This window comes from Mustelus asterias, chromosome 13 (genome assembly GCF_964213995.1).
Source record: "Mustelus asterias chromosome 13, sMusAst1.hap1.1, whole genome shotgun sequence".
NCBI classification, from domain to species: domain Eukaryota; kingdom Metazoa; phylum Chordata; class Chondrichthyes; order Carcharhiniformes; family Triakidae; genus Mustelus; species Mustelus asterias.
In genome coordinates, this window is record NC_135813.1 from 61,129,427 (window position 1) to 61,148,925 (window position 19,499).

At 43.5% G+C, this 19,499-nt stretch overlaps 1 protein-coding gene across 1 annotated transcript; it reads right to left on the reverse strand.

The window, feature by feature from the left end:
- Positions 1 to 452: 452 nt before the first annotated feature.
- LOC144503132 (immunoglobulin lambda-1 light chain-like) lies at positions 453 to 5,932 on the reverse strand. The gene is made up of 3 exons (XM_078227643.1): positions 5,806 to 5,932; positions 5,323 to 5,664; positions 453 to 989 (listed from the first exon to the last, which is right to left on the reverse strand). Exons 1-3 carry the CDS (start codon positions 5,852 to 5,854, stop codon positions 667 to 669), a joined length of 714 nt encoding a protein of 237 aa, XP_078083769.1. The 5' UTR covers positions 5,855 to 5,932; the 3' UTR covers positions 453 to 666.
- Positions 5,933 to 19,499: the final 13,567 nt, after the last annotated feature.

Below are 19,499 nucleotides of genomic sequence, written 5' to 3' on the forward strand. Positions count from 1 at the left end.
TCATTATAGGCCAATTAAAGCAATCGGATAGGTTATTGAAAAAATGACTTGCAGTACCAGAACCTGCATTGTATCAGGTGTATTAATAAATGAGGGAGTGACAGAGTTTGCCCTGAATTTTTGTAACCAAGTGGTTTAGAAGTGTCTGCCCCTTTAATGTATTTTTGTAAATCTCGAGACGCAGTTCAACCCTTTCATTATAATGGCAGAATGTAACACGGTCCATTAAAAAAAAATGTCGCAATGTTACTTCATGGTGTTAACTTAATGCCATCGATCGTTGTTAACTTAATGCCATCGATCGTCTCCTTGTTGCGCCTGGAAGTCATTGGCTTTAAATAAAATGTGCAGAATATCACAATGATATACTCTCACTATTTAATTCCCTTTAGAATGTTGCCATTAATTGCTTATAAGGGGGAGAGAGAGAATAACAGAAGAACGGTCGACATAACGATATAATGATTTTATTACACAGCGAAATCAATAACATTACAATGAAGGTTTGCTCCATTCAGGGTGAACACAGTTAATTTGAAACTAAGGGAATCAGCCGATCTGCTACAAACTGTGATGAAATGTTTGAAATGTTCCACTATTTGCGGAATTTATTTTGAATTGGCACTTTACTAACGGCAGAATACAAGAATGCATTAGATGCATGAATCAGATACAGTTGGATCTCGAGATGCTTGTTTGAAGCGGGTTTGCTTGAGTCTCGTGTTTGACCACACAGGAGTAAACCTCGTGTGAGTTCCACTCTGAGGCTGACAGAGTCAGATAACTGCTCACACTGAACGTGTTGTCCGCCTGCTGCTGGATCCGACTGGTCTCAACCCCATCCCCCCGGACGCTGCCATCTACAGCCCATTCAATGTCCGCAGCTCCTGGGTTAAAACCGCTCACCAAACACACCAGGGTCGCCGTGTTCTTCGCTGTGATTTGATCCGATGAAGGCGGCAGGACAGACACAATGGGGCTCCGTGGATCTGGAAAGTAGAGACAAATTATTGCACATCCATTAAGAATCGGCATAAATGACTGAATCGTTGTTTCACCTTCTTCAAATTGTTTTTTTAAAAATCGGTATTATTCTACAAGAATGTATAGATTTTATATAGTGGAGTCTTATTTATGTCAAACGGGAAAAGGCCGTGACTCTCGTTCCTGGAACACATACAATCTGAGAAGGTTTTCTTTGTTTCCCTGCACGGACGGGAACATGCAAATACAATCTGATCGAAAGGAAATAGTGGAGTTTGAAATATTAAAGAGAAAAATAAGACGGGAGGTTTATTGCATCCAGATGTGATGTGAGACAACCCTGTCCCAGCCAGCGTCGCGAGCACCGAGAATTTCAGAATAACGCCAATCACTCAGAATTTGTGGTCAATATTGGAACTTATGCTGACCGCAACATTTCTATATTTTGCAACTCAAAAAACTCGATTCTAAACAATGAAATCGATTGTTTGCTTCTGTCACCATTTACACTTCTTTGACGCAAGTCCTCCATACTGGACTGATATTTGGCTTTGTGTACATTCTTTACCACGGCTTCACACGGTGTCGCGCCCAGACCAACAGTGACGATGTAGCGTAAATCTTAACAAGTAACTCCCTGTCGCAATGGAAATGTTCGGAGACATTTTTTTGCGAGTGGAGTGTCACAAAAGATTTGTTATAGCAAAGAGGAAGAGTTTCTAACAAATATTGTAAATAATTCTAGTATATAACAACAACGACGCCCTCAAAAGGCCAGTAATAAACCAAACATGTCCTCATAATTATTCATCTCTCACATCTTGTCGCCAAAGCAGATGGACTGTGAGATCTTACTGTGCTTAGATAGGGAGCCATGATTCTGACATTTGAAGAATGATTCTACTTCACAAGCACTTAATTGTGAGGATGTTCTGAGGTCATGGTTGGCGCTAAATCAATGTAGGTTTGCATTTTCTTTCCTTTGTCATTAGTGGATATTCGCAAAGCTGAACGGGCGTTGTATCAGAATCTTGTCTCTTTAAGTCACCATTTACCACTTAAGTTACCATCTATCACAGTCAACAGGGAAGGTCAGTAAATACGTTGAGATATTGTAAGGCATCGAAGGGTTCAAATATGAATATCTATTTCAAACTAAAAGGATAAGACTAACCTTTTACAATTTGCCCTGACATTGAGGTATTATGTCGGCTGCAACAACAGTATGAGGTTTGTCGCTGCTGGTGCAAAAATCGATTGTCTTTGGGGCGACAAATTCGTCTTGTTTTTTTTGGAATGTAATTTGGATGTTGAAACTGAGTCGGCAGACAAATGCCGCCAGCCCTTATTTCAAAATTAGTATCGTCTTCCTACGCTACCGAGAGTTTCGCTGGATAATCTCAAATGTCTGCACCGATGAGCAGGTGTGACGATCAACTTGTATTTAAACGGAAGCGTACTTAAGTGAATTATTTTTACATCGGCATTATCACCAGATATGATTTCTTAAAGTAACAACTAAAATGTTCAAGAGCATTTTTCTCCTTTTTGCCTCATGCTGGTCCATTTCACCGTAACATAGTCCAATAAACAAATGACTTGAAGAAGAAAATAAAAAATAAAGGAGAGGAAGATTGAGAAAGGAAGAGACCCTGACCGCAATTTTCCAATCGTGTCTGGAGCAGGCTTGGCTCTCCGAGACAGGAAGACAGATGAAATTGTGAAAGGGCGAAAAGGGGGCAGCATAGTGATAGACCAGTGAACCTAACCTCACTAAAGGGAGAAATAATGGAATACACGCGGCATAATCAAATCCAGCGATCACGGCTTTGGTAGCGGAATAACTTACCCCACAGCATGAATTGATATTTTTGAGCAGGTGGCATGAGCGGCGAATGACGGCAATATTTTTGGTATAGTCTACATGGATTTTAGCAAGGCTCTTGTTAAGTTCACATATAGGTATGAACAGGTTGGATCCGAAATTGGCTCAGCGGCAGGAAGCAAAGGGTCCGTATATCAATGAGTGCCTCTATGATTGTTGTTAGATGATACAAATTTGGCAATGTGGTTGCTACGAAGAAAGCTGGATAATGCAGGAAGACAAGAATGGACCAATCAGATAAGTGCAACAGCGGCAAATGGAATGAAACGCGGAAAAGTGTGAGGAACTGTATTTCAGGAAGGCCAACAAGACAAGCGAGTACACTGTATAAATGGGACAATGCCGAGAAATGTAGAGAAACTGAGTGAACTAAAAATACATGTCCACAGATCCTGCAGGCGGCTGAGCAAGTGGCTATGGTCGCAAAGAAGGCATGCGAGGCAGTTACATTTATAAGCCGAGGTATAGATTGTTAGAACTTGATGGTTATGCTGAAACTGCTGGAAAGGTGCGCAGGAAAAATGTAATTGTACGAAAGCGAGTACAGGGGAGATCTCGAGGGATGTCGGCTGAAATGGAATATTTAGTTATAAGTAAGTGTTGAATTGACCAGCGTTATTTTCTTTGGAACAGACGAGGCTGAAGGGAAATCTAGTTGAAGGCATAATGTTCTGAGGTGTCTGGGCAGAATGGATAGGAAAACGGTATTGCCAATGTTTGAGGGGTCGATAAGAACGGAACTTGGATTTAGCGTTAGAAGTAGAAAGTTTAGCGGAGATTCGAAGGGAATAGTTTCACCCTGAGGGTTTAGGGGATGTGGAACCTACTGCCGGAAAGGCTGTTAGTGGCAAATTACTGGACACTTAAATGCACATACAATGTGTAATCTGAAGGCGAATGAATACATGTTGGATTGTTCTTTGTGAACCAGCGCAGACACCATTGACCAAGTAGACTGTAACAATGTTGCAAAGATATGTCATTCTATGATTCGGCGAATATATTATATTGCTTTCCTCCCTCACTGATGCACAGGAGGTACGGTGTGCACTATTTATAAGGTACACTGCCGAAACTCCGACAAGAGCTTCCAAACCAGTCATTTCTTCCGCTGGACGAACACACGGGCAGCAGATTCACGGCAGCAACACCAGTTGGTAAATCCCCATCAAGCCACACAGCAGCCCAAAGTAGAACTGTACCGCCTTTCCTTCACTGTCGCTGGGCCAAAAACTCTTAACCCCCTCCCTAAGAGCTCTGTGATGTACCTATGACGCTTGGACGACATCGGTTTGAGAATGCGGCTCACCATCACTTTATCCATGGATATTAGGCGGGGGGGAATGAATGTTAGCTTTCTGCTCACATCCCATGAATCAATAAAAATGGCAGTAATCCCCATGTTTTGTTGTATTACTACTCACTGACAATCACAGAACCAGCAGCAGAGCTGAACGAGTCCACAACAAAACTCAAACACCTGACAACCTATTCCAAGACATTCCAGAACAACTGATTGGATAGGAAGAAAATGAACCGTAATTTCCGAAGGAAGCAAACATTCTGCACATCATTGATGTTTGTTCCTATGTTATCCAGTAACAATCAGGGTTGATCATTACTGGCGGAATTCCCGCAACAGTATGGTTATGTTGGACACCCGGGATTAATGCGAAATGTTAGGGTGAGAATCTTGTACTGAACGGTTTTCAATGAGTTTGGGGACCAGCGGGAGTGGGTCGCACCCAGTCACCACACTATCCTTCCGCAGACTCAATGCAAGAAAGATCCTAAAACACAATGTTTCTTTAAGTGCAATAAAGCAGCCTGATGTGAACGTTTTGACTGTAATTCTAGACTTTTGAACCAGACTACAAGGGCAGCGTGTGAAACAGCCTGAAGCACTATGTGGCTTTCATACAATCATAGACTTATAGAGCACACAAGGGGGCCGATCGTAACTTGTAAAAAACCTACCCACTAAGTTCATTTCCATGTCTATTTTTTCACTTCTGAAATGTTTATCGTCTTGCTAATTATATTTCTGCTCGCGGTGTTCAGACAGCTCGGGCCCTCCACTCCTAACACTGGCTGAGCGAAGGAAAACATCCCATCTTTCTAGCAATCAGCGTTCAACTCATCTCCTCGCGCTGCCGACTGGATCAGATGGCTCAAACATCGGGACAGTCCCAGCAGATCAGACCGTAAGCTTTGAGTGAAATACATTTCACTCGTAATTAAATTACCCTATCCCACAACTGGACACACTCCAGAAAATCGCCGAAGTTCTGAGCCCACCTATCACTGCAATATCATTGGCTGCTGAATCAAAGCATGAAAATATTTAAGAGGAAATAATTTTGATTTGCACCACCGATCCGACCGTTTCGAAGTACGTTTTGTTATTTAGATAGCGTCACAAATGTTAGAGGACGGTTAAGTGATTTACTTACTGCCCAGATTCAACTTAGTTCCTCTCCCGAAAATGAATCCACTGCTGAGCGTAGCAGCACAGTAATAATCTGCAGCGTCCTCCGATTTCACGTTGGTGATGGTTAAATGCATTTTGTTACTCGATGAGTCCACAGATCCGGTGAATCGATCTGGAATACCCGAAGCTGTACCAGAGTACTCGGACCAAACAAGCACAGGGGCGCTGCCCGGCTTCTGCCAGTACCAGCTCGTGTAGTAGCTGCTAATGGTGCCTCCGGACATGGTGCAAGTGATGGTGACGGTCTCTCCCGGTGAGGACGAAATGGATCCTGGTTGGGTCAGGACAGGATCCGCAATTGTATCTGGTGAAATGCAAGGCATTGTCAGTCACACACTGTGAAATGCTGAATATAGCTTACAATTCAGACTCGTTAAAACACAAGCGCAAGAACAGATAACGTGAAAAAAAATGAGCGTTACTTCAGGTTGACGCCCGTACTTACTGTGGAAACAGAGTATCAGTGCGGCGAGAACTCCAATCGATTGTGTCATGGTGAAGGTTTGGGGAGAGGACGAAGGAAAATAAATCCCGACACGAATGCGCTTCTGAGTCCATTCCAACCTCTCCTTAAAAAGATTCAAACACCGCAGGGCGAATGAATATTAATTACGTATGCAAATTTCCTGTCACGTGATATTAGTTCAAAGATCTCCATTTCGGCATTGTCTAATCTTTGCAGAATGCGCACGACAGCCATTTTGGAAAAGAAGAAAAATAAATCTCCCAAGCCACAGAACAGCATGCAAAATGGCTCAATACCCCCCCCCCCCCCAAAAAAAAAATAAACGGTGCGGTGAAACATAGAGAGATTAAATGGATCGTGGTTTGATCGCTGGAAGCCTGCTGATTACAATAAATAAATGTTGCGGACACTATGCTATTTAATAGGTAGAGCGTGTCTGGTGAATAAAATAGAGACGAAAAGTGTGGATTGAGATTTCATGTGCACACAGAGAGGTGTAAGGGAATTGACCACACTCCTTATTGTCTTCTCTGGATAGATAGATAGATAGATAGATAGATAGATAGATAGATAGATAGATAGATAGATAGATAGATAGATAGATAGTTTGACAGACAGACAGACAGACAGACAGATAGATAGATAGATAGATAGATAGATAGATAGATAGATAGATAGATAGATAGATAGATAGATAGATAGATAGATAGATAGATAGATAGATAGATAGATAGATAGATAGACAGGCAGATTGATATCTGAAGTGAGTGAATGATAGACAAGCCCCGAGCAACATTTTATTACCTACCTGGAATGTGATTGAGGTGCCAAAACCGTCCACTCAGCACAATTCAAGTGTTGGAAACCTACTACGTTCAAAGTGAGTTAAGCCTTGGCAAAATGAAATGCCCTAGGAAACAGAGATTTTCGCATGATTTTCGTTGTTGGTTTGAGGGGTACATTTACTGTCCTGGGAAAGAATGAGTTTGAGAATGTCAATGCATTGGCCGACGGAGGAATGAACTGAAAGTAGCAGTTTTAAAAATCAGATTTCTGATGGCAGGTGACCCTCCCCCCAACAGCACCCTCGCCTCCCGTCGCACGACAGTACGGGAGAAGCAATCGTACAATGTTCCATGGCACCCTCATTTGAAAAATTAAACAAGATCAGGCAAGCACTTGAAATGTTGATAACGTTAGCTTGTCGCACACCTTCACCCCATGTGTCCTTGAAAAATTGTACGAAGTAACATTTTGGTTATGCAGCTGAGGCGCACAGAGGAGAACGAGAAGAAATGAATTAATCAAAGAACAAAGAACAAAGAACAATACAGCACAGGAACAGGCCCTTCGGCCCTCCAAGCCCGCACCGCTCCCCGGTCCAGGATTGAATCCTGAATCCAGGATCCCCGCCCAATTTTCCAGCCTATCTACATACCAATATCCTATCCACCGAGCTGTCCCTCACAGCTACGATGCTTTGTTCATTACAACCTATTAACTCACCCCCACCCCCCCCCATTCCTGACCATGTGATCTCCAGAGAGAGGCGAAAACCCAGAGTGAAAAACCCCAGGGCCAATATGGGGAAAAACAAATCTGGGAAATTCCTCTCCGACCCCCTGAGGCGATCGAATCACTTCGCCTAGTGAGCTGACGATCGCGGTTGGAGATTCAGTGGCGTCAGTATAAAGAATTCGAGAAGGTTCATCGCAGAAGGAGAGCAATCAGCCCATCGCATCCATGTCGGTTCTGTGAAGGAGCGATTGAACTGGAATTTCTGTCTGGATCTTACTCCAGTGTTCGACATATTTTCCACCTTTTTGACAGTGATTGCTAAATCCTCTTCCGCTAGCCTTTGATCCAGTTGTCTCCAGATCATTAAGAATCGAAACATATTTACCCCCCACCAGCCCTCTTCTGTTCATTAAGAATCGAAACATATTTACCCCCCACCAGCCCTCTTCTGTTCCTGTTCCCGGGTTATTTCAAATGTTTGCCTTCTGGTGATCAAACTTCCCGACATTTGAATCAGCTTCTACTTTCTTTATCCAACACTTTTAAGAACATCTTTATCAAATCTACTGTGCGGCTCTAAGGAGAACAACTCCAGGTTCTCTCGTCTTTACATCTGAGGACTTTTATCGCTGGTCACATGCTAATACATCTTCTTGCACCCTCTCCAAGGCTTTGAAATACGTTCGAAGAGTATTGTCAAGAACTGGACTCAATACTCTAGCGAGGGTCGAACAAAGATAAAAGGGTTAACATATTTGCTTGTATTTGTACTCGGTTGTTGGAATTTTACCGACTCCCGTGTCGACAGAGTGACGGGTGGGAAAGGAATATTAAAATTTCTCCACCACTGGGACAATTTCCAAGCGGCGGTCAGGTAGAGGGATCAGGAACAGATAACTAATGTTGTTAGGCTGAAAGATATCGCAGGGTATTTGCTGAAAGGATATGTCTCAGGTCCACGTCATGCAGTGCAGTCAGTACCCGGGGAGTGAGATGCTTTAGGCCTGTGGGTGGAATGTACAGAGTTGACATCTGCAGTGTGGAGAGAGGGAGGGAGACAGATACTAGTTCAATTTAATACAACAAGACAGCAGAAACGAGAGAAGAAGCACCCTCATGGCATGTGAACGGAATCGGAAAACGATTCGCATTGGGCCAGGGATGCCGGTTAAAGTTGACTGAAGACGGTACGCAGTAGAAATAACAGACAGAAAGCGGGCCTACTTCATGGAGATGTTGAAGTCCCAATAGCTCCAATGATTGCGTCCGACTGGAAGCAAAGGAGTAAAACTCTGCGATTAGTGGCAGAGCTGAAGATTGGGAAGAATATAAAAACCGACAAGGAATGACAAATAACGTAATAACGAAGGAGTATTTAGAGTATGAGAGAATGTTAGCTAGACATAGTAAAATACTGTAGGATTTTCTACATGTTTTTAAAAAGGAAAATGCTCACTAAAATAAGTGTGGTTACTCTGGAGAAGGAGTATCGGAAATTCAGAATACGAAATGAGGAAATGGCGACAGAATTGATATATTTTCTCTCCCTCGCTGTAGAATACATAAATAATATCCCAGAAATACGTGCAGGTGAAGAGGTAGAAGGGAGCGAGGAACATAAAGCAATTACAAACACCAGGTCAATGCTACTGAGAAAACGATCAGAACTAAAGGCTGTCAAGTCGTTCGGACATGATGGAGCTCGGTAAGATACCCTTACGGAGAGTGGATGCAGACGCGATGGGCCGATTGGCCTCCTTCTGCATTGGAGTGATTTTATAATTCCATGAGTTCGGGAAATAGCATATCTAACTCCTCTGTTCAAGAAAGGAAAGAGACAGAAAACATGTGACCACAAGCCAATTAGCCTAACATCTGTCAAAAGTTAAATGTTAGAATCTATTATTAGAAGGTTCTCGCATGGCACTTGCAATTATGCATAGCCAACATGGTTTTGCACAATTGAAGCCATACTTTACTAATTTATTATACTTACTTGACCAACTTATTAGTGACATGGATAAAGAGGAAGCTGTAGACTCGGATTTCCAAAAAGTATTTCATAAGATACCCCTTCAAGTTAGATTATGAAAAGCCAAATGGGAGCTCATCATGTATGCGTAATAGTTATCATGAATCGCGGACTGGTTGGCTTACAGAAACAGAGAGGTGGGGTAATTGAGCTATTTTTGGGTGGGGGGGGGAGAGGGGGGGAGAGGGGGGGAGGTGGGGGAGGTGGCGGCAAACTGTAGCTGGGGGTGTATCACACGGATTACATCTGGGACCTCAAGTATTTTCAATTTATAGAAATAACATGGATGATGGGCCGGATCGATTGCAAATTTTTCTCACGACATTAATACAGGGGGAAAAGTAAATTGTGACGTTCGCACAAATAGTATACAAAGGGATTTAGATAGGCTACGCGAATGGTAAAAATAAACATGTGGAGTACAATGTGGTGAAATGCGAACTCGTCCACTTTGGCAGGAAGAATGGAAAGCAGCAAGTTATTCACACGGAGATGAGAGTGCAAAGATCTGCAGTACTGGGGCATCTGGGTGTCCTGGCACGTGATTCACAAAACAGTGGCATGAAGCTGTAAGTGATTAGGAAAGCAAATGAAATGTAGTCACCTATTGCAAGTGGGATGGAATGTTAAAGGAGGGAAGATTCGCTACAAATGTGTTGTGCTTTGGTGAGAGCACATCTGAAGTACTTTCCTGTTGGCCCGCGGACCCCAGAACGGATACAACAGCACGAGCAACAGTTCGGATAAAGGTTCACCCATCAGGTGAAAGGGATATCATATAGGGAAAGGTTGGACAGGTTAAATTAAAATAAGAGGTTTTCCACTTGAGTGGGAGATAAAGAGAATTTTATTCTCTGTGAGAGCCATTCGCCTGTGGAACTCTGTTTACCAGGAACATCCCATCGTTAATGGTGGTGGATAATTAAACAACTCACTGGAGGAGAAGACATCACAAATTTCCCCATCCTAAATGATCAGTGAAAAAGCTAAAGCATTCGCAACAATCTACTGTCACATGTGCCAAGTGAATGATCCATCTAGGGCTTCTACAAAAATGGTCAGCATCACGGACGTCAATCTCCAGCCAATTCAATTCGCTCCACGTGATATCAAGAAATGGCCGAACGCGTTGGATACTGCAAAGGCTTTGGGCCCTAACAATATTTTATCGACAGTCCTGAAGACCTGTGCTCCAGACCATGCGGCCCCTCCACTCAAGTTGTTCCAGTGTATCAACAACACTGGCATCTACCCGGCATTGCAGAAAATTGCCCAGTTATGTCCTCTACGCAAAATGAAGGGCAACTCCAACTTTATTCATTAGCCATCAGGCAACTCCAGATCATCAGTAAATTGACGGAAGGGGTGATGAACAGCGCAATCAAACGGCAGGAACTTAGCGGGAACCTACTCACTGACATATAGTTTGGATTTCGCTAGTCACTCAGCGCCTGCTTCATTACAACCTTGGGTCAAACATGGACAAGAGTAGTTGAATGCCAGATGTGAAGTGACTGCCTTTGACGTCAAGGCAGCACGTGTGGATTTAAGGAGCCTGGGCAATACTGGAGTCAATTAGCATCAGGGGGAAAACTCTACGCTGGTTGGAGTCATACCTGGCACAGAGGAAGAGTGTTGTGGTGGTTTGAGTTCAACCATCTAAGTTGCATTTGCAGGAGTTTCTCAAGATGGCGTCCTAGGCCCAGCCATCTTCAGCTGCTCCATCAATGACCTTCCTTGCATCATAATGTCAGCAGTGGGGATGATAGCACAGTGTACAGTACCATTCCCGCATCCTCAGAGACTCAAGCCGTCCGTGTCCAAATGTAATTTGGTGGATACAAAACTGGCTCCGGTCAAAGAAGACAGAGGGTAGCAGTGGAAGGGTGCGTTTCTGAATGGAGGACTGTGACAAGTGGTGTTCTTCAGGGATCAGTGCTGGGACCTTTGCTGTTTGTAATATATATAAATGATTTGGAGGAAAATGTAACTGGATTGATCAGTAAGTTTGCGGACGACACAAAGGTTGGTGAATTTGCGGATAGAGATGAGGACCATCAGAGGATACAGCAGGATATAGATCCTTGGGCATAGAGATGGCAGATGGAGTTTAATCCGGACAAATGTGAGGTAATGCATTTTGGAATGTCTAATACAGATAGGAAATATACAGTAAATGGCAGAACCCTTCAGAGTATTGATAGGCAAAGGGATCTGGGTGTACAGGTACACAGGTCACTGAAAGTAGCAATACAGGTGGAGAAGGTAGTCAAGAAGGCATACGGCATGCTTGCCTTCATCGGCCGGGGTACTGAGTTACAAAATTGGCAAGTCATGTTGCTGCTCTATCGAACCTTAGTTAGGCCGCACTTGGAATATCGTGTTCAATTCTGGTCGCCACACTACCAGAAGGATGTGGAGGCTTTGGAGAGGGTACAGAAAAGATTTACCAGGATGTTACCTGCTATGGAGGGCATCAGCTATGAGGAGCAGTTGGAGAAACTTGGTTTGTTCTCACTGGAGCGAAGGAGGTTGAGGGGAGACCTGATAGAAGTACACAAGATTTTGAGAGGCATGGATAGAGTGGATAGTCAGAAGCTTTTTCCCAAGGTGGAAGAGTCAATTACGAGGAGGCATAGGTTTAAGGTGTGAGGGGTAAGGTTTAAAGGAGATGTACAAGGCAGATGTTTTACACAGAGAGTAGTGGGTGTCTGGAATCCATTGCCGGGGTGGGTAGTGGAAGCGGATACGGTAATGACATTTAAGTGGCATCTTCACAAGTACATGAAGAGGATGGGAGTAGAGGGATATGGTCCCCGGAAGGGAGGGAGATTTAGTTAAGTCGGGCAGCATGGTCGGTGCAGTCTTGGAGGGCCGAAGGGCCTGTACCTGCGTTGTAATTTTATTTGTTCTTTGTTCTTTGTAGTACGTCCTGGACCACATCCAAGCTTGGGATGACAAGTGGCAAGTAACCTTCGTGACAAAGTAGTGCCAGGAAATGACCATCTCCAACAACAGAGAATCTAACCATTGTCCCTTGACATTCTATGGTATTGCCTTTACTGTCGACATCCTAAGGGCGACCATTGATCAGAAACTGAACTGGTCTTGTCATTTAAATATGGTGGCTACAAGAGCAGGTCAGAGGCTATGAATCCTGTGGCGAATATCCCACTTCCTGACTTGACAAACGTGTCCACCATCTGCGAGGCACAAGTCAGGAATGTGATGGAATACTTGCACTCGCCAGGAGGGTGCAACGTCTGTAACTTTTAAGAAACGCACACCATACAGGACAAAGCTTGACTGGCACCTCTTCCACAAACTCCCTCCGCCACGATGAACAGTGGCAGCAGTGTGCACCATCTGCAAGATGCACTGCAAAAACCCATCCAGGCTCCATAGGTAGCAACTTACAAAATCACATGGCTACCGTCCAGAAGGACAACGGCAGCTGACACATGGGAACACCACCACCTTAGCGATCCCCTCCAAGTCATTCACAATCTGACTAGGGGATATATTGCTTACTTAGACCGCAGGGACTGCGCTGATTCAACAAAGCAGTTCACCACCATCATCTCAAGGGCAATTAGCGGTGAGGAATAAATGCTGGTCGAGCGAGGGATGCCCACATCACGTACAAAAAATGCAGAATTCGATAGATTCCTGATTGAAAAGGGACCCAAAGAGTTTGGGGGTGGACAGGAATGTGGGGCCGAGCCCACGATCACATCAGTCACGCCCTTAGGCCTAATCTTCGTTCCAATTCATATGATCGTATGATTCGTATTTGTGCCCTTTTTGTCTACTTTTGTCCTATCAAATTTCTGAACCTTCGGATCCATCAATGTGTCACTGGCAGCATTATCTTTAGCGAATGACGCAGGAAAGGAAGTGATAGTAAAACATTTAGTGACACTGGGTTCTTACTGCTTCTAAGCATTCGGATTTTCTGATATTATGGATATTCACCACTGAAAAGGGGAACTCATTAAACATCCGAATTAATTGACAATACCTTCAGAAAATATTCTGAAAACGACTTTCATGTCCGAATCCCTATTTTCCAAGTGACCACGTATTTTGCCAGGAATTGATATTTTGAGATATTTTAACTGCAATATACTCTTCATGTAATAACATGGTCCTTGGTATACCAAGTGCAATATTGCCATCTGCTGGTTGAGCCGCAAAAAGCGCACAGGTTCATTGGGATTCGTTCTGGACTTCATTCATCATGCGCAGTCCAATGGAAAGCAGGGGGAATGAAATGACAATTATAACATAAAATTCTGGATAAATTCAGGAGATCTGATAACACTTGTGAAGAGAGAAACACAATTTCTGTATAAGGGTTATTCACACTGCTGTGTTCGGTGAAACAGTGTTCAGTCTCTAATAAATTAAGCGTAAATCTCATCAGTACTTTTATCATGCATTTCAAACGTTTCGAAGGCAGGTGCAGGCGCAGCCTCAATCAAGGGAGAAGGAACTAACACTGTAAAGCATGGCGGACGCTGTAGACCGGCGACTAATTACCGGATTAGCCTTGCAGAATACTGGGTCAAGCAATGATTCTAAATCCCACCATGGTATCTGGCAATAAATCTTGAACAAAAGTAGTAGAATGATGTTAACCATGAAACCACTGAATTGCTGAAAAAAACATTCGCTTCATTAACATAATTCCGGGCAGGAAATCTGCCATCCTTACTGAGTGCATATGTGACTCCACGTTTTCCGTCGCGAAAAAGATACAGAGGTCTGAGGACGCGTACCAACTAATTTAAGAACAGCTTCTTCCCTGCTGCCTTCTGTCTTTTGAATGGACCTACCTCGCATTAAGTTGATGTTTCTCTACACCGTAGCTATGACTGTAACTTACATTCTGCACTCCCTCCTTTTCTTCTCTATGAACGGTATACTTTGTCGGTATAGCATGTAAGAAACAACACTTGTCATTGTATATTAATATATTAGACAATAATAAATCAAATCAAATCAAACCGAAAACATGTGTGCTATTCGGTGAAGCATATACACGATACATGGCCAGCCATGTTGGTAACACGCTGCTGGCAGTGGTATTGATGATGAACCTTCTGATCAGATTAGTTTACGTTCTACAGAAAGAGCCCGGTCACCTGAAATGGTTCTAAAAATAACAGCAAAGTAAGGCCAAAGCGGCAGTGCGGCAAGTTTTGTTTTCAATTATGGAGGTAGTTGCAGATGAGAATTAGAGGCCAGGAGTGAAGGAGTTGGTGGGGGGGGGGGGGCGGGGGGGGGGGGTGGTGGGGGAGAGGTGAACATCAGAGCGCATGTACAACCTAGCAGAAACCAAGAACACAACTGGTGCCATGCTGAAAACATACTATTATTTATATAAATTGTAAAGAGTTGAGGCCACAGCACTGATCATTGTCGAACACCACCCCTTACATCTTGCCAATCACAAAATTGCCCCTTTTGCCTACTCTCTGTTTCCTGTTCGCTGGCAAATTTTCGGTCCATGACCCCACACGATAAACTCTTATTTTCCGCAATACCCTTTGCTTTGACATCTTATTAAATGCTTACTGAAATTCACAGTACATCCACCAGCTCCCCTTTATCCACAGCACGTTACTTCTTCAAATCACTCCAGTAAATTGGCTGAACATGAATCCCCTTTGGCAAAACTGTGTTGGCTCTATCTGATTGCCGGGATTTTACTTATGTGCCCTGCTATCAAATCTTTAATAACCGCTGCTATCATTTTCCTTATATGTCATATGTTCAGCTAACTGGTGTTGTTCAGCTAACATGTGTTGTTTCCTGCTATCGGCCTCTTGTTCCAATTACATTAAAGTGCTACATTCACTGTTTTCCAATCTAATGGACACTTCCCAGAAACTGGGTAATTTTGGAAAATTAAACCCAACCCATCAATTGTCCCTTTTGTCACTTCTTTTAAGACCTTCGGGTGAAGTCCATCAGGACCTGAGGACTTATCAGCCCACATCTTCAACAACTTTCTTAATGTCATTTCCCTGACGATTCTAATTTTCTTGAGCCCTTCTCTTCTATTTCCTGCTCTACAACTATTTCTGTGATACAACTTGTATGCTCTACAGTGAAGACTAAAGCAACATGCCTGTTCTCGTCATCTGCAATCTTTTTGTTTGCTACAAATTCCTCAGAATCAATTTCTATCGTACTGTCGCCCACTCTATGAACGGTTTTTTAAATCGTTTAACTTTACAATTTTAAGTTGATTTTTTAGTGTCACGCGTACATTAACATTGCAATAAGTGACCATGAAATCCCCCAGTCGCCACACTCCGGCACCTGTTCGGATACGCTGAGGGAGAAGCAGCAATGCCACGCACTGTGGCACAGTGCCAAAGGCAAGAAATAACTGAAAAAACCCCCAGAGTATTCGGGAAACAAATCAGCTGGTCTGGAAGCATCGGTGGAGACAGAAACAGAATGAAAATTGCGCCTCAAAGGTGCCAGATGTAAATACATACAATACATGTGATGAGTTTTGTTGACCTGAAATTCACTGAAAGAGTACAGGAAACCGATCCAATTAAAACATCAAGGTGAAAATTGGATAGATTCATGAAACCGATGTCTGCATGAACTGCTATTCGAGCACTGGAGTGCGATAACTTGGATAGCTCTTTCAAAGAGTACAGTGGGTCAATGGCATTTTTGTGTTGCATTCTTCTGTGAAATGGTTGGGAACGGAGCTCAATATAAGGTTACTAAGTCATTTTTCAGTTGTGTTTCCCTTTGGAGGGAACCAGATGTTTATCCATTCTATGTACACATATTTTTCTTTAGCTGGTGACATAAAGTTGCATAACCAGTTGTAATGATCAGGAATGCAAGAACTTAAATGATGACGGAGCAGATTCAGAAGTTTCTTCTAAAAGTCAATAGAACTTCCATGTGAAACGAAGAACAATTGAAAGATTATGGCGAGAGAATGTCTTGGATTAACTGGCCACCGTCACTTCTCTTTGCTTCTATCCTAAACAGTTGTCCACTGATCCTGAGTCTAAGTCCCCATGTTCTGGATTTCACAGCCAGGTCTAACAGCCGGCTGGACTTTTCAGTTGCAAGGGCTGCATCTTTCGGATAGTCGGTTTGCTTGCGCTGCCAACTCACCTCCCCGCTCATGCTGTCCGCTTCGCTGCCATTGGACATATGGTGGAGACAGAAATCGGGCAAAGGCAAGACATGCACATCCTTCTGCGGAGGAGTTACCATCTCAGAGGACTGACGGTCAACCGTTTGTGCAGCAACTCTGTAGGTTCGAGTAGTGGCGACAGTTCGGATTACAACCGGTCTCCAATAACGAAATCTAACGTAGGCCAAATGAGAAAGATCATTGGAGCTTTCGTGGGGGCGAGGGAAGTGAGGGGAGGGGGGTGTTCCCCTTGCCCAACACCAACACTCAGCTACGGCTGTTAGATTCGTGTCTTGACAGAGTCCGGTCCCAGCCAGGGGAATAAATGTAGTGCGGATAGGATGAAGAGTCACCTGAGTGACTCTTAATGGGTCACTTAAGGGCCTCAATAGGTTCAAAGGTGCGCGTGCCGCAGAACGAATTTATTCTTCCCAATAGTTGGAGGAGATTTCTAAAAATCATCACTGTAGAACAGTTCAGTGAGGCGATGGTGAGGTAGAGCTTCGTGCTTTCCGAGTGCATAAATATCCTGATGTGCTTTCAGATGATGCCTACAAGGGGGAGCGTGTGGATGGGAAAAAGAATGGGGGCCAGGGATATATTGTTGAGTTGCTCGCATGGGAGCAGGAAGAGAAGCCATTGCAGACAAATCTGTGGATATTATTTGATAAATAATGATGGAGCCAGATCACGAGAATCGGCCCAAGCAACTGACAAACGATGGAGATTTTTTGGATCGTGTGTTGAATATTGTCAAAGACCGAGGTCAGATCGAAAACAATGAGCAGTCGGGCGGCACCGTGGCACAGTGGTTAGCACTGCTACCTCACAGCGCCAGGGACCCGGTTTCACTTTGCAGCTTGAGCCACTGTCTGAGCGGAGTCTGCACGTTCTCCCGGTGTCTGCGTGGGTTTTCTCCACGTACTTCGGTTTTTTCCCACAGTCCGAAAGACGTGATGATTAGGTGCATTGGCCATGCTAAAGTTTCTCTCAGTGTACCCGTACAGGCGCCGGAGTGTGGCGACTAGCGGATTTTCACAGTAACTTCATTGCAGCAGTTGCAATTTGGATTACAACTGGTAATTGTAAGCCTACTTGTGACTAAAAATAAAGAAACTGCAAAAAACTTTAAAACTTTAAAAAACAGGAATAGTTTGCTATCGTTATAATTGAATAGAATGTAACTTTGTTAAGGGTCGTATCAGTATTGTGGCAGTAGCCGAAACGCGATTGTGGGAATTCAACGCTGGAGTTATTGGAACGATAGTATGGATTTGGGGTTGGAAATATCTTCAAGCGGTTTAGAGAGGAAATGTTAACTGAAGATCGGCAGTAGTTTACAAGGACAGAGGAACTCAAGGCTGTTTTCAATGAGAAGTTTGATGGTAATCGGTGTGAAAATATAACAGTACCTGAGGAGAGATAGCAACGAATGATATCAGCGAAAGTGGGGGCAAAAAAATAAAGTTGGATGGTCAGTAATTTAGCGGAAACATGGACAACATGTGTCTAATGGAAAAACTGAGTTGCGAAAGCGAATGAGGGGATATATGATTTAAAAATCCGATTCAACTATGATGCATGCGAAGTAGTGCTTCCTCATTTCACTCCTAAATAGCTTCGCTCTAATGAAAGAGTGTGCCCTATGCTTCTGGATTGTGTTATTAGTGGAAATGATTTCTCTGGACCTATCCTATCACACTCGCTGATCATTTTAAATACGTCGATTAGGTATAGAGTGCAGGGGAAGACAGACATTGAGTTGCCTTGAGTGATTTAGCACAAGACTGTTGCTATTCCAATCTATATACTCATTAAGGGTTTTAACTCTCTTCACCACAAACACTTGGTTTAGCAAAGCCACACAAATTTATGCTTCAGCGATAGCCTCATATTAATCAAGAAACAAGAGATCCCGAAACATTTTCAACCACTTTTGTGCAAAATACCAGTGTTGGAAAGTCATGCCTTCTCAAATAGATAGTGCCTCTGGTCGTCTGTATATAAGGACAAGTAAGGACAAAGTTCAACATTTCTTGCTGAGCCAGTGGTCCCGCATGTTATATTGGTATTAAGTGTGCTTCCATTATGCAGCATGGTCCAAATTGTCAACACATGCTCTTGACTCCATCTATCCTCAGGTGCACTATTTTAAGATACTGCTTCCGCAATCCTTGCTGAAATAAGACGTTAAATGCATCTTGTTACTCGATGAGTCCACAGACCCGGTGAATCGATGTGGAATACCCGAAGCTGTTCCAGAGCTGTACCAAACAAGTACAGGTGCACTGCCCGGTTTCTGCCAGTACCAGCTCGGGTAATAGCTGCTCATGCTGCCTGCCGACATGGTGCAAGTGATGGTGACGGTCTCTCCCGGTGAGGACGAAATGGATCCTAGTTGTGTCAGGACAGGATCCGCAATTGTACCTGGTGAAAAGCAAAGTATTTGTCAGACACACACTGTGAAATGTTGAATATAGCTTGCAATTCAGGTTCGTTAAATCACAAGCGCAAAAGCAGATAATGAGAAAAACAATGAGCGTTACTTCAGGTTGACGCCCGTACTTACTGTGGAAACAGAGTATCAGTGCGGCGAGAACTCTGATCGATTGTGTTATGGTGAAGGTTTGGGGCGAGGAAGAAGGAAAATAAATCCTGACACGAATGCGCTTCTGCGTCCATTGCAACCGCGCCTTTAAAAGATTCAGACACTGCAGGGCGAATTAATATTAATTACGCATGCAAATTTCCTGTCACGTGATGCTCGGCCAAAGATCTCCATTTCGGTATTGTCTGATATTTGGAGAATGTGCACGTCAGCCTTTTTGGAAAAGAAGAAAATTAAATCTCCCAAGCCACAGAATAGCATGCAAAATGGCTCAATACCCTCCCCCCGCAAAAAAACAAACGGTGCGGTGAAACATAAAGAGATTAAATGGATCG